The sequence below is a fragment of the Pseudopodoces humilis genome, chromosome 10 (assembly GCF_049639895.1).
Source record: "Pseudopodoces humilis isolate 2021_Gansu_Grassland_sample_001 chromosome 10, ASM4963989v1, whole genome shotgun sequence".
NCBI lineage: Eukaryota > Metazoa > Chordata > Aves > Passeriformes > Paridae > Pseudopodoces > Pseudopodoces humilis.
Window position 1 is genome coordinate 18,677,927 of NC_142209.1, and position 27,738 is coordinate 18,705,664.

Consider the following 27,738-nt stretch of genomic DNA (forward strand, 5'->3'; position numbering starts at 1 on the left):
CCAGTTTTCATAAACTTTGTAAATCTCAGTAGGGAAGGAAAACACAGAAAGTGGTTCTGTGGTCTAATCATACTGTTATCAATGCACTCAGGCAAAAATCTATTTATAACAGTGTAATTTTTACTGAACAAAAAACCCTTGCTGTATACCACAGGTTTTGCTGTGTGTTGTATAGTATTTGATTTTTTAAGCAAATATTACTTTTGGTTTTTGAAAACAAGCAAAGCTACTTTGTTTTAAATAGTGATGAGAACATGTAATCACAAATTCAACATAAGAATTTTAGAGAGGGCATACTAAAACACACATAAAAGCCTAACTGTTGGCCAGTGCTTTGCACATGGAGTACACACAACTCCTACTTTTAATGAACACAGACATAAAGACAACTTCAACAAACTGAAATATTAATGCTCACAGTTAAAATCCTTAATCACCAGTATACACTGGATTAAAAGGTTTCAACCAACCTTCTGAGCCAGCTGATTTACCCAGTGTGAGGTACAGTTGCTAAGATCAGGGCCTTTGGGGTTCCACATTCCTGTTAAGACCACGCAGAGATACGAGGCAGTTCCTACAACAGATGTAGAAAGCTACAGTGAAATGGAGACCATTTTTCTGCATGCATTCAGGAAATTGGCTTCACTGTGCTCCTAAACAACATTCAATTTTGAATGCTGCTAATGGTAGTACTTGACAATAATTGACAAAAACGTAAGGAAATAATGTAGATTACAAAGAACAAAAAAAAAAAGTCAGTGAAAAGTACCAGACGTTTTCTGCAAACAAACAAAAAGCCCTTGATGTTTCCTGGAGCTCATCCAGAGGTGAGTTCATAATGAAAAAGGCAGCTGTAAGCATATTTCACAGCAGTCCTCAAGCAAGGCCCCAAAATTTGACCTGGATTCACAAAAGTGCAAGCGCAAGGTAATTCTGTGGCTATGCTCAAATGATGTTTGCAGATTATAACTTGACCATTGCCTGTAGATACTTCACTCTCTGGGTAACAAAAAAATCATGTGATAGACAGCCTGAGATTAAAGATATTCATCATGAGAGAGCTGCACATTGCGTTTGAAATGTCTGCTTGAAATCAGGATATATTTTTAAAGGCAATACCTCGTGTTCCTTTGGGGCAAGGGCGTTCAACCATCATTCCTCTTTGTGTTTGAGGCCAGCTAATCCCCCTGGCCTCAGTTGGTTCACAGAATCTCTCTGGCAAAGGGAAGAAACTTGTCACGGGAGGAATTCTGGTTGTGGAAATGGGTGGTGGTGGTTTGGGTCCTCTGCTTCCTTCCTTTGTTCCTCCAGCCGATGTTGTGCTTATGGGACCTCTCTGTGACGTAGTGCTAGTGGTTGACACTGTGGTTTTGTAAAGTTCTGCTGAAGAAGTTATTGTCACTGCTGTGGTAGGCACTGAACAGGGAAAAATCAGAGTAATAATAAAGTAAATTACTTCAGAATTATATTTTAAAAAAGTTATTTAAAAGTTATTTATGTAGCTTTCAAGGATTCTCTGGTGTCTCCTTTCCTTTATCTTAATATTACACTTATTGCTATTCTGGGTGCTTAAGATATAACTTTGACTTTATTTTGAGTTTGTTTTTTTTCTTTTTACTCCCAGCTCATACTGTTATGACGTTTCAGCACATTCTGAAATAATCCCTTCTGAAATAAAAATTGATAGTTACATTTCTAAAAGCTGAAAAGCATACTAGTGAGTTATCAGTACATAACAAACACGCTCAAAGCAATTAAAGATTACTTAATCACATTTGCAGCAGGAACAACTCAATAGATAGAATCATTTGAATCAGTGTGCCGTGAACAATGTAGTCCAGCTTTAACAACAAAGGCAGTGGGCTGTAACTAACGAGACCGTTTTTGAAAAACAGACCCCAAAACTTCAAGTCACCCAGTACACACCTTCCAGGGCAATAATTATGATAACATCTTCCTACCCAGCAGTCATTCTGCTTGAGAGAGCTGCATGCCCCATTAGCTCCAAACACAGGCAGAACCCAGCAGGTACAGGCGTTCTCCTCTTTGAACATTTGGGGCCTTAACATTCTTTTTTGATAAAGCAGGTATGAAGACACAATTCATACAAGCCAGTGTCAAGGAGCAAGTTTTCATCTTTTATGAAACACCAGGACAGGCTTTGGCCAAATCCCTCCTGCTCAGGATGTGCAGCTGCTCCTGCCACTGACCCCCAGCAGGAACTTGTGGCTGGAACTGCTGAGGTACAGCCCAAGCCATGCCAGGGCTTTCAGGCTTTGGAGACATAAAGTAAGTTAATGCTAGTGGAGTCTGGAATGGCTGTGCAACACCTTCACATGTATACTGAGAAACAATGCAAGTGAGCAAAGCAAGTGCAATGGTTATCACTATTTCCAAATATTCATCAGTGTTCAAAACGCTTTACAGGCACAAAAAAGTACAGATGCTTGTGCTGAGCGCAAATGAGATCATGAAAAATATTTTTGCCTTTCTTCTTTCTCTTTTTTTTTCTTGTTCTGCTAGGCCCTTGAACTCTGACTTACTGGACAATCCAGCTTCTCTAAATTAAGTCACAAATAACATAAAACCAAAAGAAGAGCAGTCTCACTTTTTTCAGCAGTTGTTTTGTAAGTTGGTGTTTTGCACAATACTAAACTTCAGCAGTTTGGCAAATAACAATTTTCTCAAAACCCTTTTTCAATTATGTTTCACTTATATTAGAAATTTAAAATATTAACTTATTTTTTATTTTCACATGAATTTAGAATGAAGTTTTGAGCATTATGATCTGTTTTTCAAGACTAAAGGCAAAGACATGCCTATCATCCCTCTCCTGCTCACAAACTTCTGCAGAGCCTGTCTTCTCTTCAATCTCATTCTTGGCTGCTTGAACACAGCCTCTGTAATTGTACTGAACTTGTGGTGTACTCAGCTACTGCTGAAACTTTCAGATCTGTTCTGCAAGTGCTTGCCTGACACCTTGTGAAACTGCTCTAATTTGCTTTTGATTACAATGCATCCAGCCTTCTAGTGCTTCCCCAATTAACATTTGTCAAAAGCATTTGCAATCACTTGCACAAGTGTCAGGCAAGGCCTGCTGAATCAGGTCCTCAGGAACAGGGAGATCGTGGGGATGGAGAATGATTCAGGGGACAACCAATTATTACAATCCATCCCCTAATACACTCTGCTAATTAATACATATTTTAACATCAAAATGTGTATTAGCATTATTGCAATTACTACTCCAACCCTGTAATGTTTAGGACAGTTTTGTATCTGGGGCAAAATATCCGAGTCAGAATTCATAAAACACTTTGATGCTCAGTGGTGAGGTAATAATTTTCAAGACATATCTGGTGTTGCACCCTGAGCTAAAATAATTCTGCTGTCATTACACAACTTTAGTTAGTACAATTTTTATGCTATCCATTAAAATCAATTTTGAAGCCTATCACCCATGATTGAAAAATGACCTGCATAGCATGGTAGTACAACATACTTAGAAACATATTAGTAATCTCACATTGTAAGAGAAAGACTTTAAAGCACCGCTCTTGAAAAAAAAAAACCTGAAAAAAACTGCAGATAACTTCTAAGAGGTTTTCTCTTTAATCAAATTTTAAAAAAAGAAGTCAGCATATTTAAGAGTGCACCAGGAAACTTCAGACAGTGCTGGAAGTCTGGGAAAGAAAGTGGTTGAAAAATAAAAAAACACATCACTTCAAGGAATATATCTAGCTTTCAGAAGGCAGGTCATTTTGTCTTTAATGACCTGTGGGAACTTAATCTGCTCGGCCATTCTCCTGAGCTGCAAGAAGACACATGACAGCTGCCACCACCTGATGTGTCTCTGAGAGCTGAGGGCGGTGGCATCTGCAGGCTCTGCCTTGCAGAGCACTTTGCCAATACCAGATAATGGCAGTGATGATTAATAGGCTGCAACTGAGAAGAAGAACAAACTCCATGTCAAGGTGATTAACCTATTGTTCTAAGCAGAGGGGGTGAAGATATGTAGTTTTTGTCCAACTCCAAAAAAGCCACTTTTACAATGAGAGATTCTATTTTGACTTTTTGACTATGCTTGATATGCTGAGGAGAAAAGCGAAACCTCTTCTGCCTCCTTTTTTTTATTAAGAATAGGTTCTTGTTGTTATCAGCTGAAGGCAGTCATTAAAATTAAGAAAATAAGAGAAAAGAGCAATAAGAAGTAAATCCAAAGACTCAAATGGAGGTGTAATTAATTTACATTTGTTTCATGCAGTTCCTAACAGCTGATTTAAACAGTTAGGTATCCTATCTGTTACTAAAAATGAAGACACCACTGGAGTAAAACTTAACACCTGTTTAGCAGTGTGATGTCTATAAAAAACTTAACACAATTGCTGTAGGAAAGCAGGGGAATAGTAACTTTCTTTCCCCAACTAACAGTGAAGAGCAGATTTAGAGAAGGCACACAAGCTATCTAGTATTCCTTGCCAACAGGTTTCTATTCTAGGCAGGCATAAAATAAGTTGGAAAAAAATAAATAAATCAAGCTAAATGAAAAATATCCCCACCCAAAATATAACTGTAACCTTAGATTTACAATTGTATTAATTGTAATGCCCAAATCATGTGCCACTTCTGAAAATGGTTTCAGAAAATGCCTCTCTGGCATCCAGGTCATTTGAGAAATCAGCTGCATGGATTTATCAGTTAAATGTATATTCTTATGGGTCAGGTATTTCAATTTATTCAATTATAACACATGAAAATCGATGTGCCCACCTTTATTCTCAAAAAGTGTCATAAACGGAGCTGCTGTGTAAAGCAACAGAAATCAGAAACCTGTGAAAATCACCGTTTTAATGCCTTCTGCTCATTACTGCTCTGTACCTGTTTTTGTGCTTCGGTGAATAGTAGGGAAGGTACTAAGAGTCACCTAATTACCTATAGGTGACTGCAGCTATTATGTTAGCCAGTATTCCGTTAACCCTGCCAAATCCCATTCAATTGAAAGTGAAATGTTTACAAAGCCATTTGTAAATTTATACCTTGAAAATGGTAACGTGACAAAAAAAGATAGCAAAATACCTGTGGTTAAGAAATATGCTATCTGGTCCCCATTATATTGTTTTTACTTGTACAACCACTCTTTCATTCATCTGTAGTTTACTACTACAGTAACTAGTACAGACCTAATTTACTTAGTTTGTTGCATGACTTTCTTGTAGATTCTTGGTATTGCACTAGTTTCCTATTACTTCAAGCCCTTGGTGATGCTACTCTCTGAATTTCTGTTGTGTCCACACTCACAACATCCATCTCTTCCTGCAGTGATCCAATAATACTTAATGATGGGTATCATGGCACAAAAGGGGAGACAACTCCAGTTTGAACAGTTAGCACAAATTGGGATGAGTGTAGATGAAACCTCTCCGTAATGCACTAACACAGAACAAAAGGATTTATCTTCTTTTTGTTACCAAGGAAACCTTACAATGTAATGCTCATATTCACTTTTTAGAGGGAAAATTGTCTCATTCTTCCTGGTCTTTTAACTTAAAATTCCTTTAAAAATTCCTGTTTCAGCAAGGATTCATTTGGACCCTTGGTACCTCCTGTAGAAAGAATGTAATTGGATATACTCACTAAATTTACCAACGATATAAAAACTCTGGTTTGTCTCAAATTTTTCAGTGGCTGTTTGCAAGGCCTGATGTATTTTATTTCATTTTTAAATTAGGGGTTTAGATTTAAAAATGCTTTTTACACTTAATCTTAGAAAACATGCTGTTCTGCAGCATCTGAGCGGTACTTGACAGCTGTAGCTCTGAAAACCATCTCTACATCTATGCCAGAGACACACCAGCTGCAGGCTGAATGTTTTACACGTAGCACTGTCTTGGCAGGCACCTTGCAAATGCACCGTCTTGGCAGACACAAGCACTGCAGAAACAGGAGGACCCCTTGCAAATGCAAGTTGGGGCATTTGCTCAGCATCAGGTGTGCAGACGTGGAGCTCAGGGCCATGGCTCAGTGGTGGAATCGGCAGGGTGAGCTGTATGGTTGGACTGAATGATCTTTCCGTCATTCTATTACATCTGTGTACTACAATTTCCGAGAGAAGAAAGAAGAAAAATAACATAAAAAGAATGAGATTAAGGGAGGAGTTCTAAGGGCAGCAGACCCCACTATCTCACTACTAAAGCAGTAGTCTGTCTCCAGCATCTACAGTTTTAGAAATCTAAAGAGTTTCTCCTGAAGACTAAGAAAATAAGGATACAGGGCAAGTTGCAAGAAGAGAAAATGGTGTAGGTTTGCAGCAAGATCAAGGTCAACATTAGGTTAATTACAGTGGTATTTCAGAGGATTCAACAGGGAGATTTAAAATTGTAGGAGACAACACAGAAGACAAAATGAGGAGTTTCAGGACATGGATGAGCCCAGGTTTTGGCCCTGGGAGCAGATTTGAAAGGAAAGTGCAACTCAAGTATGACAAATTCATCTTTCATGTAGGAAAAAAGACTGGTGTTTTTGAAGCACTTGGTAGCTGGACATTGTAGTGTAGACAAAAACTGATAGCCAAGTGTCCTGGGGTGACAGATATAGAGGGGAAAAAGATAAAAATCAGTGTGAGTCTTATCTATCATTATTTCTCACTTGGCAATGGAGGGAGCACAGATTACTGAGTTTTCCACAATGGTCCCAAGTTAACCATTGAAAAAGAAAGGGCCATGACTTCCAATTTTGAGACGCTGACCTTGTGACACCATTAAATACTTGATATTAAAGTACGGTTGCAAAGGACACTAAAAGAAAATTCTTCTGTTAGGTGACTTACAGAATGTTATCGTAACTCCTATGTTGTTGAGTAGATGATTAAGAAATCTGAGTTGATCAAAAAAACCCCAAACCAAATTAGAATAAAAGAAGCATGAAAATGCCCTTCATCAAGTGTACTTAAAAGCTGATCTAATTCCATATGAGATGAAAAATTTCGTATGAGATAAAAAATCCAAATGTGTATTACACATACAGGTCCTTTATATAACAAAGGACTGAGCTGCAATTTATAGAGAATTTTTGTTGAAACAAAGAGGAACTGGAAATATAATAGAAATAAATATAGAAGTAGATTCTGTAAAGAATTTCTCCTTGTTTTTATAGCAGTACATCTCAAGGACAATTATGTTAGATAATTTTTCCTTCCATTTAGTAGTTTCTAACTACAGGCAATTAGCTTAGGCAAAAGAGGAAATGACCTGAAACATATTCTTAGATCTGCAATGTACGTACCCATACAAAATTAAAATATTGGGTATTGGCTTTATCTAAGGAAAAACACTATGTGTGAATATATGCATCACATGCTTAAATAAAATGCATGTCTTCATTTGGTTTCTATATTTAAAAAAGACCAGAATCAAAATATATTTACTGATGTCCTAATGCATTTAAAACCCAAACTCATGACTTACTCAAATATTCCTTTTCTGTCTTCATGGGTGAATGGGCAAATAGCTCAGAGGCAGGCACCCTGCAGTGTGCCCTGGACCCATTCTTGCCTAGGTCTAGTTGGAATGAACTATTTCTGCTCCTGCCTTGCATGCCAGCAAGGAACCCAGGAAGAGAAAAGGGTGCTGGTGGATGTCCAAATCCAGTTTCGATAGCAGATGGGATGTGGACAGCACATACACTGTAACATAAGATCTTGAAGACTCTCTCATAATAAAAACATTATGAAATGTCTTACTGGAGACCTTTCGAGGTTTATTGAAGTGAAGGAAGGATTCCACAAAACCTTTTCTGCCCCTGCTTTTCCTTTACACCTTTCCTTCTACGCAATGACTTGGAGATTAGCTTTTTTCACATTCACAACAGCTGCCTGAACTGCAAAAGCTACTTAGAGCCTACAACTCCATTTTCTCCTCTTACTCTTAAAGCTTTGGAGTATTTAAAATGCATCTTTGTCTCAGTTGAACTGCACGAGAAGTGGCATGCATAAGAATGTATGAAAATGAAAGCTTTAATTTTTTTTTATTTTTTTTTTTTTAATTACATAGGTGGTTTATGCCTCTGCTAAGAGCAGCCCCAAAGCCTCCCTGAGGAATAGACTTGCTCGATGTACCAAGAGCAAAGCTGGCCAGTTCCCCAAACACCTGGAACCTGCCTGAGTCTGGCCAGGTATTGCCAGGGGGCTCTGCAGGAGACTGGATCACCCATGGCTTTGGAGATCACTAACATATTGGTTCTACACCACCCTGTTCTGCAGCCTCATATGTGGCTTTGTACCTGGAAAAGCTGTATGTGTGTTGCTATAATTGTGTGCATATTACAGTCTGCACTGCTGTGCATGAATCAGCTTCACTGAAGCAGGACAGCTACTTTTCATGTGGAGGAGCCATTATTACTACTTTCTTGAAGTAGAAAAAAACGGCTGCTAAACATGCATAGCAGTTTGATGAGAGAAGTGAAGTATTACCCTCATTGCTAAAGCAGCTTTTGCTGCATACATCTTCTGCCACAGAGCATTTCTCCTGGTATTTACTCTCTTCTGTAGATGTTAATATGTGGCTGTGCCTGTTCATGTCATTTTTAGGAATTTCTGACACATAAAGACCTCAATTTTTCTTTTCCCTTTTGACAGTTAGTATCTTTCCTTTTAGGAAGTAGCACTAACTTCTAGCGAGCTGGAATGAAATTGTAAGGGGCTTACTGAGAAATCCACTAAAAAGATGTCAGACAATCTCGTCTAACCTGACATTAGAAACTGTGAAAATAAGGCTGCGGAAAAATACTTATGCTTGGTATTGCACATTAACCCCATACGTCTCCTCTGGGACCTCCCAGCACACACTGCTCTGCACTGCTGGCGCCAAGAAGTTAAAAGGTCTGCATGTATGCTGTAATCAATTCAGAAGGCAGGTAACACTGAGCGGATGGGAACATGCTTCTGGCTCAGCATGAAGCAACTCCAGCTCAGTTTAGCTATCGGAGTCAAACTGACTGATGGTATAAGGTAAATAATTCCCCAACTCACTCTCAAACGCAGCAAAGCTATGCATTTGTATTTAAAAAAAAGAAAAAAAAAAGATAAAAAAGATAAAAAAGATAAAAAGAAAAGCATAAGCCTGTAAACCAAATAAAGTAATTATATTTCACTTCACAGGTTCTGCAGATTTGTCTTGCACTGCTGTAATGCTGCTCAGCTCATCACAGTGCAGGCAAAAATCCCTTCCTCGCCTTTCTGCCATGAGCTAAATCTAAGACCAAAAATATTGTAACTTATTTCTCTGAATGGAAACACAAAGAGATCAAAAATGAGGGGAAAAAAAATAAATTCTTACCTTGGGCAGGATCAGGTGGGCCAAACTCCAAGGAGTATCGCAGAATGAAGTTGTTATTCCACACATAGAGCTGGTTGTCTCTGGGGTTGTAATCCACTGCGGCGATGTACTGGTACTGGTTGGGGAAAGGAACGTCCACGTGCTCGCCTCTGCTTAACCTGGTGTTGTAGATGTAATCGATGGCGTTCCTGCCGGTCTCACTCTCGTTGTCCTGATACACCGACCGCACCACGTACAGGACACCACATATCATGAAAGCATTGGATGCTGCACGCTTGTCGTAGGTCGTTTCCCAGGTGGCTTCGAAGCGCAGAGTGTAGGGGTTCAGCTGGCTAATTACTATCATCCCGTTGTTCTGTTCCGTAGCATAAATTACCCACAAGCCATTTTCATCAACTGCCAAGTCAATATCAGTCTTTCCTCCCCACCGGTATGGAGAGGTGTCGTGGTAATTAGCATAATTGATTATGGCCTCTCCACTCTTAATTCTAGTCCTCAAGTCAAATTTTACTATGTTCCGAGTTCTCTCCTTGTTAAAAAAGACAGCGCCGTCATACACTACAAATCCAGTACCATCCACTCGGTTTGGGAGTTTGTACGTCGTCTGCTGGCGTCCGTTCTGGAAGTCCTCCAAGGAAGCATATTCTATCAAAGTATCCGTGCGGTACGGAGTCCATGGCATGAAGTATATTTTATCTGCAGCCTGGAGAGGATCTTTGCACCAAGCACCTGCTTTTTGTTCAGCTTCATACAAATACGGTGAGTCCACAATTGCTTTCAACGTCCCCGGGCAAACAAAAACTAACAGTCACAGAGAGAAGTAAGACAAGAATTATGTCAAATTAAGACTGTCTCATAATAAAAAATTAAAAAAAAAAAAACAAAAAACGAAAGAAAAAAACAAAAAGGTAGGTAAATCATAATGACTGTGTCAGGAAGAAAAAAAAATCAATTTAATTGGCACTAGATTATACCTTATGTTATAATTAATGCAATTATCACCCTTTATCATCCACTTTTCTTAAAGTTACCATGTTCTTGCTGTACCAGTATGGAAAGTGGATGGGAACTGTTTTCACTAGTACAGACCAAGGCTCAGTGGCATACACAGACAGCTGAAAATGTAGAGCTACTCTTGCATTTTCGTTTCAGACTTTTAAGTGAGTACACATTAACGCTCCAGAGCTTTTAACTGGTGTGCAGCAGTGTGCTAGGTCATTTCAGTCCAAAAAAAATCGCATCGAGTTGTTTAGAACTTTAAGAAGTGGTGAGGCTGAAAAAGGAGGTGCCTCGATTAAAAATAAAGGAACAAAACAAATCATCAGGTATATAGAGAAAGCAATTAGGAGCAGAGAAAACAAAACACAACCAAAGCAATGAATGAAACAGACCAGGAAACCCTGTAACCATGGCATGCTATGGAGAGGGTTCTGGAAGCCAGGCAAGATGACACTTGATTAACAAGAATTTACCCAAGGGTGAGAGAAAGAGAGGGAAAGAAAGACAAAGAGAAAGGGAGAGAAAAAAGCAAGGGAGTCTTCCCTCCAGCCCAAGTACTTCAGACACTATACCCCGCCACCTACTTTAAGCAGCCAAGTCACTTTATTGCAAACAGTCGACTTCTTTATGAGGTGTACTTATGAGATCCTGCTGATTATCATAATATAAGAGTGTTGTGGGGAGGGGAAGGGAAGAGGTTAACATCCATAAGGCACATAACAAGGAGCTGGGGTTTGGACTGTATACGTTATTTACCTTTTTGCTCCACTTCTATTTTAAGCATCGGAAGAAAAATAAAAAAGTGCAAGGAAAAAAGAAAGAAGATTAACATAAATTGACTATTAGTCTAAAAGATTAAATTAGTAACAGACGCTAAATATAGGGAGAATAAGAACTGCACTATATTGGATAAAGAGAAACAGACAACAGGATAACCTAGCAGGAGAGAGATTCTACGGTTACACAAATGAACATGGATCAATCATTTTAGTAGATTAAGGAGGGAATACAGATATGTTGGCATGTAGTTTCACTTAGTGAACCTGAATAAATAATGAATTACTTTACTAATGCATGCTATATACACCCTTTCTTCTTCTAAAAGTGTAATGCTAATCAAGATGGTCTTTAAGCAACATATTTATTTATCATATATGTGCAAGTGCACATATACATATTATATTAATTGATAATTAGAAATACAAAATTGAGTCTATTAATTATATAGGTTTGCATATGTCATCATTAAACCTCCCCCATCTTTGCCCCGGACATTTCCCTGCTTTTCTTTCTTGTAAAGAAAGCAGCTTGAACCCTTTGTCTCTCCTTAGACTTTATTTTATTTGTTTTCCTGAATGTTAATCTTGAGAACTTTTGCCACTTCTTAGTCTCTAACTGCGAAATCAGACTAGAAGGAATAAGCAAAGACATCTAGAAAAAAAGAAGCAAAAGCACAGTAAGCAAGAGGAAAAGAGAAGAAAAAATTAACAATTAGCTCATTCAGATGTTCTCCAGCATCATCGATTAAGCTCGAAACAGCAAGCTAGTATGCAGGGACAGCCATATTGCGTTTCAAACAAACATCCATCCTGCCACCATACATGGAAGACATAAACCGAAACCAATTAACAAAGTTATATTACTATAGCAATTTTCCCCCAGGAAGTTTTAAGGGAGTTACAGAAAGATATATAGCTGAAGCCCAGCCAGTAAATAGCTTTTCAATAATTATTTGCAATAAAACCTATTTCATATACTCTGTGGCCTTTGAAGTATGCTCCCTTGGCTTCATAAAATGACTTGGAAAATGACAGATGTACCAATCTGTGTAACAGTAGCTGCTGATACCAGGGAAGTGTATCAAAACTATTTGCACAGCTATTACATTTTCAATATTACAGTATTATCCTGAAGAACGCCTTTGTATGTTTCATATAAAGTTTTGGATTTTCAGTTTAATTTAATAAAATGACATATGATTATTTTGATAATTATATTGGCTGATCTGATCTAGTGTTTCTTCAGGAAACAATTCCATAACTTTACAGGGGAACCAGAGGGGGTCAATATTTTCAAAATGAGCAGTAGTTTTCCTAGCCTTTGCAAAGATATTATACATCTTTAGGCAAAATACTCGATTTTCTGTAATTTGCAATTCTGGATTTATCTGAGTAAACAAACGATGTATTCTGAGGTGAATTCTTGGGTTTCACTATTAGTATTAATGACTTTCAGCTGATTCTGTTTGTGAACTTCTATGCATGTGCTTATTTCTTGCCAAAGAGCAATATTGATACTGTACCTGCTTAGAATTAGTAATAGGAGACGGGAGAAAAAGATAGGGATAACTAAGATAACTACTGGCATGTCTGCTCTGCATGCACTGGTGTACAGCTGTACATTTTTTCAGGGACAGATGGGCTCATTGAAATAAACAAATGCTGCAAAGTCCAATCAATACACACAGAGAGAGAATAAAACACTTTAAAATGTTTTCTATTGAATTCCTGAGTCCAAAATAGGATTAAAATAAAAATGCACAGATATACAAAATGGCACTTTTGATGTTCTTCTTTATGAAAGGGCTGACTTCCGTTAGTCAAAGTGCCAACATACATCGTGCTGCGTAAGTGAGAGAAATATCAAGTATAGTACTCTCAATCTCTTTGCAATTTAATCAATAACACTCTTATTATTTCAGAACAAAGCAATGCCTATCAAATTTATCTGGAATTTTTGCTGGAGATCCAGCTGAGTCTCTGAGAAGTTGTTTTGTTGGGTTTTTTGCTTGTTTTTTTTTGTTTGCACTTTGAGATGCAAAAAAGGAAGCATTTATTAAGTACTTTCAAACTTAATTAAATTTGCAAAATTAAGTACTTCCAAATAAGCAAAGCAGCTATGTATTTCTGGAGGCCAGCAAGACACAGAGGAGCTCATAAACTGCATTTTGTACAAGGGTGACAGCAACTCCAGTGCATAAGAACTCTCACCTTTTACCACAAAAACCATTATGATTGCTGTTTTTCATCTTTCATGGACTGAAAGCTACCACAGTGAGTATTGCAAATTTTCCAGTCTTGCAGTAACTGAAGATGAAATTCATTAAATAAATGAACTTTGGTTAGAAGTGCTGTCATCACTAAACTCCTCCCTTCCTCGGCCCACAAAAGCTTATCCTACCTTCCTAACAAGTCTCCTACACTGAGACAGCTGCTATTTGCAAATCTAATTATTTCAGTCATTCTGTAAATTTATATAAGAAGCTCTGGAACAAGTAAAGAAATAAAATTTAGACTTGATATCTGGAGTTTACCAGGCTTCAAAAAAAGAGACTTGGAAAAATATCAGGATAGGCTTTGTGGGACAGGGAAGAGAACAAGCCAACAATCAAACTGGCTACTGAAGCCCAATATGATTTGAAATCAATCTTCAAAACTCATTTTTGTAACTGGCAATCTTTTTGATGACTGCTGGTAATGACAGGTAAAGCCTCTTAGAGTTCTGGAATTGGGCAGTGTCATCACTGTACATGCTGCAGTTGACAAACTCCAAAACTTACAGACTTTGAAAAACAGGAAAGCATCCAGAATCCTGAATTATGATAGACACAGAATTGCAGAGTTCAAAGGGTAGGCCAATGCAATTGACAGTAAACAAAAATAAACACTTTAAAATTGAAGTAACTACAAGTTAGAGTACAGGGTAGGCCGCGCTGTGGTACTATACTTCTGAAACTGGAAAAGAAAAGATTCCTGGAGATAGCAATACCCAATCAGTAGAACATATCCACACTTCTCTTCCTAAAACAGCATAAGAAATTATGTTTGAACATTATTTGCATTATATTTTTTTCCTCTATGAGCTAGCCTACTGGAACTGGAATGTAACTTCTTGTCACTTGACTGACCTCAGGTTTTGGAATCAGCTGCACTGCCCTCTTTCTGAGAATTTGGGAATAAAAACAGTGCTAAAGCAGAAGTGGTCTTTGTGGAACAAAACTTTGGTTAGATTGGGGTAAGACATCACTCCTCAAAAGTGGCACGAGAAGAACAGTTACAACAAGCCACCAATACTACACACAGGAGGAATGGTACTAGGGATCACTGTTTGCAGTAGGCTTCCAAACCTACAAATGGTACAGGGAAAAAAATCAGCAAGCAACCATTTCACAATGACACAGCAGAAATGAAGAAAAAACAGATGATCTGTGCTTGGCCTTTAACAACAGTGAAGGTTCAGTGTGGTGAAGCAGTACAGAGCAGTATTTCAGTTTCAGAATTCTAAATTTTGTAGGAAACAGTATGGACACTTTTGACATAGCCTTGCTTATGCCAGAACTCATTTCCTTCCTTTTTCAATATATACTGTCACCACAGTGTTTTTGCATCTCAGACTTGGCCTGCTTCCTGTACCAACAGAAAATACAACTTTGGTTAAGGATTACTGCAGATCAAGACATTCACGCCTAACTCAAGGGAATGATCAGTGCACTACTCAAATTCCATTGCAAGCACAGCTATTTCTCTGTTGAGTTACGGGATGAGAGAGAATTCACTGCAAAGAATGACCTTACAAGAAAGCAAAACCAGTTAAAAGTGTCGAATCTGCAGAACTTTCATGAACACGCATATATGTCAATAAAAGAAAAGCATTAATTATTGCAAGGAAATAAGAAGTATGTCTAAAGCTAATGAACTTTGGCATTATAAAGAATATTGTACAAAACTGTTGAAGTAGCCATAACTTCACATTTTTCTATCTCATCATGATTTCACTATTTACTTTGTTTTCAGTGAAAAACTATATTTTGATAGCTGATTCAAGGCACAACTGATATTTTGTCTTTAAATTAAAAGCAAACATTTCTTTCTCACTCTTTTCCCCTTTGCTTTTAAAGAACACAGTGTGAGTACCTTATTAATGAATTATTCACTCTGAATCTGTGTTCATTTATAACGAAGCACAAAATCCTTTTACAATGTCCCCCAACTGGGTCACTTGCTTCTGAATGTCAGTGCTGGGTTTTGCTGTGCACCAAAGTCACCACAGCAGCAGGTAGCCTTTCAAGTAGATCATGATTAAAATTGAAGTCAATTCCTCCTTTACAAGTCTGTGAGCCAAGCCAATTTGTCAGCAACTGGTTGCGGGCAAAAGTACAAATTTCTATCTGGCCTATTGAATAGCTAATTTGAGTTTGTTTTCTGGAAAAACAGTAGCCTTAAAAGCCAAACACTTAAGAACACAGACAGACACTTGGCCAGCATCACACCATGGCTTCTTTCCACACTTTGTGAAGCTAATTGGAGGCCCTAGTCTGCAAGTGCTTTGCATGCATAATGGGTCCATGGGCCATAAACATATGCTTCTTTTCCATGTAACAGCACTCCAGCTTCAATTGTGAGGGCCAGAGGAAGTGAGCAAGAATAAAAAGATTATACTTACTGTAAGGAACACATTCATACTGAACTTCTAGATATTTGTATGTTCCAGGACAAGGATCAGGAAACACATCTGACCCAGTAACTACTATACACTGTGTTCGGTTGTTGCACCTGTAATGGGAAAAGAAAACAAGCTAATTAATTTAAAATTACATTTAATTTGCTAGTTCATACTAAAGGACTACATTCAGTGCTAACTCTCTTCACACTTGGGCAGTTCAATACATAAGACAACAAAGTTAATTAATACTAATTAGCCAAAGTCCAAAAGAAGGCTTCAGGACAATATTTTAATTCAGGCTTTATACTTTTACATTTGGAGATTGATGCTATCTTAATTGTCCCCACTGGTAGAGATAGCTGTATCAAGCACCAAATTTATACTGATTTGATACTACTGTTCAATAAAATGAAAACAAAATGCAAAGACAACATGACTGAAAAAATGTGCAATTTTGAATAATGTATAATAACAACAATGAGTAATTCCTTCTATCTTTAGAGACATACATCCTGCTGAATAGTTTTACATCTCAGAGAGATTTTTGTTATGATTTGAGGAAATTATTTTGGTTGGAAGAGCTATTGTAGATAAAGAACATTAGCATTTCCATTTTAATTATTTTAGGAGCGATTGGTGGACTCTAAGCTTCCCCTGTTAGGCTATAGGAAGCAGCAAGGAACGACCATTTGAGGAAATAAGAAAAATAGCTAAAAAAAAGAACTGCAAGAAAATTAATTCGGATGTGTTTTTGAGGAGACTAAACATTAAAATTATTTGCTTAACAATGAAAGAAAATGCATTTTGATACAAAGAAGAACTTTATTACAATGCCTCTAATTGTGAGGATCTACTGAACTTAATGTTTTTGAGGAGTTTAATAATAATAATAGATTTTAGACTACTATTATTTTTTCTAGAAAAAAACACAGAAACAAACAAGCAAAAAAAAACTTCCAAGAAACCAAATATTAGGAATATTTAGGAAGTTAAAAGTGAACAAACAATCAATCACTTAACCTTGAAGAGATGGTCAAAATGTAATACAGGAAAACAGTCACAAGGAAGAGGAAGAAAAAAAGAGAAGGTCAGGGAGTTTGTTGACTAAAAGGGAAAGATCTTGGCTGATCTTCTCAGGGGTTAGTTTTGTTTGTCAGCAAACTGAATAACACAAGTCTGAACTTAGGTAATAGATGAGCATTTGACTCCTGCTGTACATCAACTTCTCTTTTGCCCTACTTCTTCCCATACTTCCTGACAACCACATAACCCAAGCTAAAACACTGCCTTGTATCAGTGGCTTTCCACAGCTGCACAGCACCAACAAGTATTAGAATAATTCATGCTACCTCATAAAAGGTAGAGCAAACACATTCAAAGAACTCTAATATAAATTACTTCCTTTTTTATATAGTAATCAAACTAGCACAGAGCTAGTCAGGACATGCTGTGCCTCTCTGCTGAGCAAACTGAGACAAAAGTTCTCTGACTCAAACGGTTAACTCTAGTTTTTCCATTTTTTTTTTTAATTTTTTTTTTAAAGTTGCTTATTTCTACCATTATAAGCTTCATAATTACAGAACCAATTGGAAATGGGCAGGGATTTCTGTGCCTACACAACCATGGAAATGGATAGTTGGTGAGGAATTCACCTGCCACCTTTCCCAGAGGCAAAGCCAGGTCCCCTGCACAGCTATTGCACAAATAATGCCGCCCCACTCCCATCCCAAAGGCACAGTCAATCAGTGCAGCAGCTCGTAGAAGCAGAAGAAGTCAATGTGGCCCCAAACCCCACAGGCCTCTCTGCAATATCCCAAACATAAAAAGAGCTTTTTATGTTCCACACCTCAGGTACACAAACCAGCAGGAGAAAATCTGGGATGTAAGATTGTGTAAAAAATTTCTTTAAATTTGTGTTTCTTTAGCAAAAACCTTACGCTGAAACCAAAGTAATTCCTGCAAGACTTCTCCTGGTGCATCATTCAGTATGATGGTTTCCACAGCTTTGAGCTGTATGAAAATTTTATTTTATACTCAAATGAGCAGTAATTAAGACAGAATTATTTATTTGTTACAAAATAAAACAAGTACTTGTTGGGAGAAATTGCTTGAGAATGAAGCTAGCCAAGGTCATATTTAGTGGTGGGAAAAAGATAGATTAATTTCCCTGTGAATAGTTGTTTTCTTCAGTTTCATTTTCTCCCAGTAAAAGATTCATAATGCTGCCATCAGCTAGGAAACTGAGAAGAACTTCACGCTAGGTTTTATCAAAAGGATGTGTAATAACAATCCAGAGGAAAATGTAGGTTTTTTTCTTTGTACATTAAGTGTCAAACTTCAGGCATTGAGTGCTGTTCACAGGAAATTGATGACACTCTAAAATGTTTTGACTATTTCTTTATGAAAAATTTCACCTGCTGTGCATATGGTCACCTTTTCCCCCCTCTGGCCAAACCCAAGACCCCGATTACAGAACAAGTTATGCCCACTGCTGCAGTATACAGCAGTGCTACCAGGCCCACCAGCGCTTCCCCAGTAAGTGGAATTACTTAACTACATGAAGAGTGTATTCGTGCTTTAAGTTGTATATTTGCACATTGAAATAATGGATTTTGCTGTACTGTTTGCTATGTTTTATAAAACCTGAGTACTTTTTTACATTTTTTACATATTTAGAGGTCATATTTCCATTAGAGTAAGACTTTAAAAAAAAACAACAGCAACTCTAGCAGCTGTCAGTCCTAATTCATGGGTTAAAGAGAAGAGATGAAGAAAAAGTGATCTTTGTAGAGGTAGTTCTGAGACAAGTAATTCAGGGAATTTACACTACTGTGATTTGTTCTCTGGATAAATTAAAGCCTTCTGTCTGCTGCACTGTGCTACTTCTCTGTTAGCTATTGGCCTATACTTCTGCCACTGTCTGCAAAAAAACATTTTGCAAACTAGTGAGGGTTTCAGTTGAGCTTCTTAAAGACAAGAAGCCCCAAATTCTGTGGCATATTGGATAAAAGAGACTCCACTCTCCACAAAATAGCACTAAACAGCAGATTATCCTACATGGCTACAGACTATCAAAGCTACCTCATTACTGCCAGAGCAGAACTTCATAATTTTAAGAAACATTTACACTTAGAAACACTGTGCTTGAAGAAGAGTATATTGCATTGTTGCAGCCTTAAATCTAGTGACTCATTCCTTTTAGTAATGGGCAACCAGCTTTTGTGTCGCAGGATACTCTAAAACAAGGCTATTGTAGAAATAAAGTGCCATGGAATTTGCAAAATTGGCCTAGACACCATATGGAAAAATAAAATCCTAACCTCAAAAAACCTGAAGTGGCAAATAACTTGAAGTCCCTCATCAATTTTAATCAAAGTTATTTTTTTATAATTTTAATTTTTTATAATTTTAATATACTGTTAAATTGGTCCATGTATTCACTTTTTTAGAATTGTTCCAATTAAGGTGTGATACAAACCAGGTGTAATTTCTGCAAACTTAAGAAGACAAACGACAAATACTTTGGTGTTTCAGTGTTTGTAATCTACTGTTTAAGTTCTCTATAGGTTTTAAATACTATTTAAGTGTTCTGCAATCTACATAACTGCATACTTCCCCAGCATATGTTAAAATATGGACATTTTCAGGGGTTTACGTACAATCTTAAAATTCATATGATTGCACACTGAGAAATGTCGTCACACTCGGGAAGAATTCACAATATTCATAAAGTTTTATGATGCAATGACTTTGTCATTTACAAGGAAACACAGCAGATCAGCAAAGAAGTTTGTATGAACTCAGTAGCAATTTAGGAAAGGTATGAATTAAATTTGAAATGCTAGTTAGGAAAGGACTAACTGTAGCAGTGAAAGAATGATAATTCAGGTTCTTGTGCTAGCAGCGACAACAGTTTTGCAAGGGGAAATGCAGGAATTACCACTATTCTCATGAATGCAAGGAGCAATTGTGTACTCTGACACTCGTTTATTCCGTATTTTAGTATGAATGAAGAAAGGTTACATCTTCATAATGCACATGCATCACTTAGAGTAATCTAAAAATCAAATGGAGTGTTTAATTAACAGTTACAGTATAATGTCTGAACTCCTTTCACCTCAGGAAGAAGACTGTGCAAATGAGGAATGGCCCTTCACATTTCAGATGAATACAGAAAGAAAAAGGAGGGTTGTTATTATCTCCTGCTCATGATGTACCTCTGTCCCTGCTGCATCCATCCTATCTGCTCAGCTATGAGGACAGCTGTATTTTCCATGATAATTTGTTTGTATTTCCACTCTAATCTTGACTTGTACAATTCCCAACAAACTGCTTTTGCTTTTTATTATTATTATTATTATTATTATTATTATTATTATTACCTTATGCTGATTATTGCACTTTTTCATGTGCAATGTATGGAGATGAGATTCTATGTGCAATCTATTGTGCGAGGTGTTTTAATCAATAATCTTGTTCTGCTGATTAAGCAGGGGCTTCTGTTTTGGCAAGATAACATTAGTTTCTCCTGTCATGCTCCTAAAGCTATTGGGAATCTTCAGCAGATCATTAGATATGCTACAATAAAGCTTTGGTACATTCTCTTTTCTTTCTTAAATTGCTTCTTCACTGTCCTATCATGCCTCGTCACTGCTGGCACTGCATTATTATTACAGCTCCCCTGAAACTTGCACTAAAGCTATGTCTGCAGGCCATAGGATGCCATTTTCAATTGAAGTTTCTGCTTGAAAATATAAATTAGGAAAATTTCATTATCTCCTGCCAAGGGCCATTATTCACCATTGTTCTAAGGAAGATTAAAAACGCACAATCTATGGACTTGAACAAATACTTCAGCATTAAAATGAAAAACACAGTGTATCGTGACTAGACCAGAAATTGAAGCACTGGGATCTGAGAAACAGATTCTGGAAAGATATTAGCAGTACATGAATCAAACCAACTGACTGAGGGAAGAGGTCATCTTTGTGGGCAAGTCCCATCTGACACAGAAAGATACAAACAAATCCTCTACAAGTGGTTCTTGCAGTTTGCAAAAACAAGGTATATGTGAAATAATGTCCACATTGCAATTTATCCTTTGAATGCTTTTGTTTTGCATACACAACTTTTACAAAGACAGTAACATAAAAGAAACATCATGCTATTTTGAACACGATATGGATTAATGTATAGCCAGAAAAAACCTATCAAAATAATTTTGGGTATTCCTAATGCTGTATTTCTGTGAATGCAGTGTTTCCTTAAGTAGGGTGGAATGCAAACGCATCAGTCACGTGTAATTCACTATTAAATAAAAAAAAAAAAGATACAATATAAGACCACATCTAGTACATAAAATTAATTTTTAATAACTTTGTTGATACATTAAAAAAGCTATCTTGGTATGTTTTGAAACTTTCAAGTCAGCTCTGATGATATTTCTCTTTCAGCATATTGATTAAATACTTAAAAGCCAGCATGATGGCATGTTCCTGCATATCGCCTGCAGCAACCTGCTTAGACACCACTTGAGGCACGTAAACTCGGAGCTGTAGCACCACATACTCCATATGGTCTCCTTGTTCCTTATTCACCCTGGCTGAGCTGCAGTCTGAGTGAAGAGATATGGGAATATGGGATGAATGCACTTTGTGTGATGACTTACGTTGAAAAATTCCAGAACCTCATTACCCAGAGTAAGTAGCTGTCTTTACAGCTGTATTCCTAATGGTCTAGCAACTGCCACGTGAGATGTGGCTTTGCTTTTGGATGCATATTCACTAAACCTGCGCTCCTGTCATTAAATGCAAAGTTAAACATGTATGAAGGCGTCAGATATTACTTAAAGGCTATGTTTTATTAAAAAACTTATATATAAAATAGACAACAGAGATTTTATTTTAGGGGTGTTTTGATACATAAGTATGCACAAAGACATGCCGCAGCAGATAAATTTAAAGGAATGTATTTAAATTCTGAGTTTCAAATTAACCTCACAAGCTGTACATTATTATGTACTGAGACCTAATGAGTTAGCAATTTAAGCCTAACCAAAGCCTCGAAAAAAGACCTGCTGAGAAAATCCAGCCTTCCTATAAAGCCTGGATGTGAAGGAGAATTGGCCATCCGTCACTGCTGTTTCCACAGTGCTCAAGCACTAGCCTTCCCATGCAGGATGAGTGAGCACACACATCCTACAGAGCCACATGCCCCTGAGGATAGATACAGAATCCTGGGACTGGCCTGTTAAAACCCAGGAAGACACAATGACAACGGTGCTTGTTCATTTGTAAGGTTTTCTAAAAATTATTTTTTTAAGTTAGAAGCCCCAAAACTATTACAGGGGAATGAGCATTCAAAAAGGAAATAGCAGCTATTTTACTGAGCTCAAAAAGGAAATGGATTTAGTGAGCTGTGCTTGGTAGTTTTTGTTATCTAAAAGAAAAAAGGAGATACATGAGCAGGTGTGATTGCAGAATTTGGCCATAAGAGTTGTGTCTAGGTATTGGTGATTCACCCATGACAGTGAGGCATCCTACAGCTTGGTTTGAAAATTCATGAACCAGCCCTGGGATTTTCTGTGCACCTGGCAATGTGACCATTACAGTAACAAATCTGGGGGATATGGACAAAAAATATTTGGGGCGAAGAAAAAAAAAAGGATGTTTTTTCCTTTTGTTTCCTTTCAAAATATAATATTGATGATTTGTTGAATCTTTCTAATTACTAAGTAAATACATATAAGGAAATTAAATAGTGTATAATTAATATTGTAGGAGAAGGTGCACCATAGCCCTGTTTTCATTTGCCCAATAAAAAAATGTAATAATATTTAATTGTGCTTTCTTTATACAATGTAATCTTGTGGGAGTCTAAGGGTATGCATTAAGCATAAAAACTCCAAATAGACAATAAAACACAGCATAAAATATGCAACTCCCATAGGCCTTTTCTTAGAATTACCCAGTCTGATTCACTATCAACAAATGCTTATCAGACTTGCATGGCAAAGTAATTTAACTATACATCTTGCATTCAACCTCTTCTTACAACTTTAATACAGTTAGTTATGATCCATTTGCCTTTTAGTATTCATGTCTCTAAGTTCAAAGCAGTCACTGTTAAAATGAGGAATCTTCTCACTTACATCTAAGCTATCAGAAATAGTTTTTCTTGTTACAGTTCATCCTTGTTCTAATACTTTTCTTATTGGTGTAAATGCTATTATTATGGGGTTATCATTAACCTGAAACTGGAGCATCAGATAAAACAGAGAAAGGAAAAAAAAATGAAAAAGGAAAAAAAAGTGGATTCCGGTGGAATACGTAACTCCTGCTTTCTCTTGGTATTTTTAGGTGCTTTTATAATCCCGCTTTTCTGTCTCTGCCATTTTCTACTGCATATACCAAAGGCCTACTAGACCAATCAGAGTTTGTGAGGAGATGCCTGTAAATCAAGGACAGTAAAACTAAATATTGAAGATGCAATGAGGTGTGCAAAGTAAATGGAAGAATCTCCAGGTGAGATCTGCATAGGTGCAAACCCAAACCCCATAACAGTATGAAGCAGAAGAGACCTGTTCTTTAGAGAAAATGTTTCTAATGCAACCCCACCTGGGGAATAAGAAATGGAAATGCAGTAATTTTCATAATCATAATAATTGTCATATTATTTACGTGCATGCATCTTTGCAAGCAAGCTGCAGCATGGGATTACAGGCAGTGTACATCTCAGAACATCAACTAAGCCAAGCAGATCCACACAGCTGAAAAGTAATAAGTTCAAAAGATCCAATTAAATGTTTCACCATGTAGACAAAATAAATAGCCTGCAGCTATGCTTACTTACTAATGAAAACTTTAGTAGTGCAGCATCGTCGTATCTGAGCAATTTGCACAGATTATTCACACCGGAGAGCACGAGTGCAGCATCATGCCTCATGTGTTGAGCAGGTTTCAGGGGAGAAACGTGGGGCTTTAAATAAACCCAGAGCTTTACGAAGGGGCATTTATTTCAGAGGCACAGTGCTAGAGCAGAGCTACAGAAAATCCAAGAGAAAATCCTGAAGCACAGTGTCTGATCCCTAGGAATAACACTGCAACAGAGTTGCAGGAGAAGAGACTACCAGGCAGAGAGTATAGGATAAGAGTAAAAACCCTTTAGAATTCTTTTTTTTTTTTTTTTGCAGCATGGCTGATCTTTTTTATCCATAACTTGGCATGCAGCATATTCATACTGTAGTTATGTAACTTAAGACCACTTCTGAGTCATTATTAAATGAGTAACTTGGAGAATTACAATATTAAAAACATGTAGCCTTATCCTTCACGTTAATTTGCACAGATCTGAAATACACTTTTAACAATCACCCACTTTAATTACTAAAATAAGGTATTTAAGATGACAGGTATGATTCGTTACTGCAACTTTTGAAACAGGAGCCTTCATACACTTTCAGTGCTCACACTTCCACTAGACCTCCAGATCTGTGCATCGCAAATTCAGTTTGATTCGCTACAGGTCTCCTGAGTTTAACACAGCTCTTCTGCTTACAGAAATGCATATTCAACAGCAAATTATTTTGCCTCTAACAGAAAATTAGGATTTAGTCATTTACAGAATTGGCCACTGAGACAAGCAGACTCCATAGAGTCCTTTGGGTTCCCTGCGCAACAAGCAGGCTGAGGACAACTTCACGTGGGGCATGCAGTGGGTGTGACCCTAACTCAACTTTAACACATGCATTCACCTTGAATAATTAAAAATATTACAGCCTGTATCATTTAGGAGAAATTATTTATAAAACTGTTCACCTATTGCAGTCGGCATATGGAAAAATGATCACATTTTTAACAAGGGAAATGGAAAATCGCTATGGGATGCCCTACTTAGATTAAATTAACAAGATCTTGTTATCAGCCCATATAAAAGGTACACCATAATAAGATGTGACCTTGCAGAACCTTGGAGCTGATCCGTGATTTTTCCCCTATAACCCTTCCTAATTATCTGCAAAGTTACAGACCCTTTTGTGGCAGGTTATTTTTCTGTGAATAGTGAGGGGTTTTGGGCTTTTAAATATTTAATTAGTCTTCTGAAATGAGAATTGTTGCACATGCCAACTGCTTCAATTTTCAAACTGTGTTCATCCTAATTATGTTCAGATTTAGATTGGTCATCCCAAACCTCTCACTCTTGTAATTATTTACTCCTTAAAGATCATTCAGCAGAGAAATATTTTTCACCCTTATGGCTCTTTCTTTCCACAAATGGCTTTTCTGGTCCGTTAATTACCCACTCAGAGGATTAGAGTTTGTAATAATGCAAGAGATCCTGCATGTAAGATGAGTTTTACAGGGTGAAAAAGAATAAATTGTTTTTTGTAAACTTGCCTTGGGGAATATCCCCTTTTTGGGTTATCATTTTCATCAACAGAGGCCATGTGCCCACTGCTGCATATCCACCAACTCTATAGGCTGCAGAGTGACTCATTTACACAGCTCAACAGAACTCAGAGACAAATGCTGAGCAAGAGGCAAAAGACAATTTGGTTATTTTAAGAGATTTATAAAAGTGTAATCTTCTAGCAAGAAGGTACAGTCCTTTTTCTCATAATTTTTACTGCAGATTTCATGGTCTTAAAGTTATGCATATGTAACTGATAACTAATAATAAAATTACAACTTTTCTCATTTCATCTGCTGATTTTTTCCAGAAGTGCTGTCCCTTGGTAGATCTTTAATCAACTTTGTAACAGTGGTGTCATTTCCTATTAAAATGTGTCTGAGAGTCCTCACTACAAGTACTTTCTTTTCTTCTGAGAGGAGTGCCTGTCACAAAAGCACTGTTATTCATTACCCACAGTGATGTCTGGATCTAATTATCATCTGGAAAGCTTGCAGGGCTTCCAGGTATAGAACTTCCCTTGCAAAAGTATGCTGTGCTAATTTGGAAAGCACAATCCCACTTTTTCTTTGCAATCTGAAGTTAAGGGATTAAGTTACTGATTTGAACTGTGCACTCTCTGGTTCCTGGAACTTCCAGTTTTGAGCGCAATGAAGTTTAGGGGACTGCTTCAGTTTGCTTGTTCCCACATCTGCAAAAATCCTGTCTATTCTGCAGCTGTTTTTGGCACAAACCGAGCAGATTCACTCACCACTGTAAAACATACAGCAGAAAATTCACTGGCTTCACTTTGTCAATGCACAGATAATCTTTAATTGTGTTAAAAATATTCATGATCTAAACCTTTTATGGAACTGTCTACCACTGAAGGAGTCTCATGTGCCTGCACAATTAAAAACTGCACGTTAGCCATACGTAATACTGTGTTACATTTGATGCAAATCCTTTACTATTGAAATAAGCACTGGGCTGACAGCAGGAAGTGGCTGATAAGAAAGCAACAAGGCACTGCTGATGGCATTCACGATAAGTGAGCTCTAACTCATATGTGTTCTGTCTACAGTACATTACCCAAAGTGCTCCTGTTTTAAATGGGACTCCAGGAGGTGTTCTTTTGCTGTATCTCTGTCACAAAGGCAGCAAAATTATCCAAGAAAGCTAAATGCACAAAGTAAATTATATTTTTCATACCCACCAGTGATGCTGGCACCAGAATAATATACTGAAAGCAATATCACTGCTGCTACATCCTAGATGAGAAAACACCTACAGTTTCAAGAGTGTAACAGTACAGTTGAACTCAATGTCTGTAATAAATTCAGTAAACAGGGAAAGATTATGGGTTCAGAACTGCCAAGTTATTGCTACACTTACAATTCAGCCTAAAAGAAAGTATTTAATAGACAGAGCACAAACTCTTGAGTTATGGCAAAACAATTTTACAGTGCTGCAAAAAGGTGTGTATTAAATACATTTCCAAATTGCTCCTTCATTATATAGATATATATCACAAGAAGCAAGGTATCTGAGAAGCAATGAACAGTAAGGTTTAAGATCACAGATTACTACTAAGAAAGGAATATAGATGCCTTTGCACCTACAACAGCAAAGTACACAGATAAAACACACAGGTTGGTGTCACTGAGGAGTAAGCTTCTTCCTCCAAGTTGTTCAAAGTGCATGACTTTGGTCAGAGAAGCTTGCCCAATGAAATGATTTTTCTGCCTCATTTCCTCTCTTTTTTTTCTGTTTTGCATGTGTATGCGAGTGTGTGTGTGTGTGTGTGTGTGTGTGTGTGTGTGTGTGTAGAACAATTTGAAATTCAAAGGTTCCTATCAATACTGTATTACCGGGTAAACCTGAAAAAATGGCTTTCAGTAGTAAACTTGTAGTAAAGCTTCTGTACTGCAAGTGTATTGTAAATCAGGTTGACATGGAAAAAAATTCCTCGTGCTAAGAACCTTTCCTTCCCATTGATATGTCTACAGCGGGCTAAAAATATCCTGAATATGGAGTATTCAGTCTATGTAACACTCTTAAGACTGCATTAACTTCATTGCAGTAACTTGTTTTATAGGCTCAGTTCATCATGACCTATAAAATGTTAAGCTGAAGTGCTTTAAATATCTGCTAACACCATGTGCAAGCCTGGGAGTACAAGGCACTGTGCTGTGAAGCGGCAAAGACAGTGCTCTTCTGAGAAAGTAGCACACACTCTTATGTCACTGATATAAACAGGGTAAGCCTGATAAATAATGTATGAAACAGGCAGCCAATCTTTATATAAAGCAGGAATTCTAGTTGAATTCTTTGTGTGATATTATTTTACCAGTATGACATTGGTTGTTGAGATTGCTTCTTAAAAACCACAGAAGCTGAGTGTCATACTAGACTAAAGGACTCACATGCAAACTCCTTTCATTCACAGTTATTACACAAAGGAAAAAAAAATAAAAACTTCTTTCATTTGTGACAGTAGTATTTTTGCTAATTATTGTTCTGCAATATGGAGAAATAAATGGAAAGAGGGAAATTATCTATGTCTTTCAGTAATCAT

The 27,738-nt window shown here is 37.3% G+C and overlaps 1 protein-coding gene across 11 annotated transcripts in view; it reads right to left on the reverse strand.

The window, feature by feature from the left end:
* Positions 1 to 27,738, reverse strand: part of ADGRL2 (adhesion G protein-coupled receptor L2) — a 176,118-nt gene that overhangs the window by 35,017 nt on the left and 113,363 nt on the right. For all 11 annotated transcript variants that reach the window (XM_088060095.1, XM_088060098.1, XM_088060097.1 and 8 more), the window contains exons 4-7: positions 15,774 to 15,883; positions 9,333 to 10,133; positions 1,120 to 1,416; positions 471 to 574 (exon numbers count right to left, since the gene is read on the reverse strand). In XM_088060095.1, coding sequence (XP_087916221.1) covers positions 471 to 574; positions 1,120 to 1,416; positions 9,333 to 10,133; positions 15,774 to 15,883 — 1,312 coding nt within the window. The remainder of the gene's footprint in view (positions 1 to 470; positions 575 to 1,119; positions 1,417 to 9,332; positions 10,134 to 15,773; positions 15,884 to 27,738) is intronic.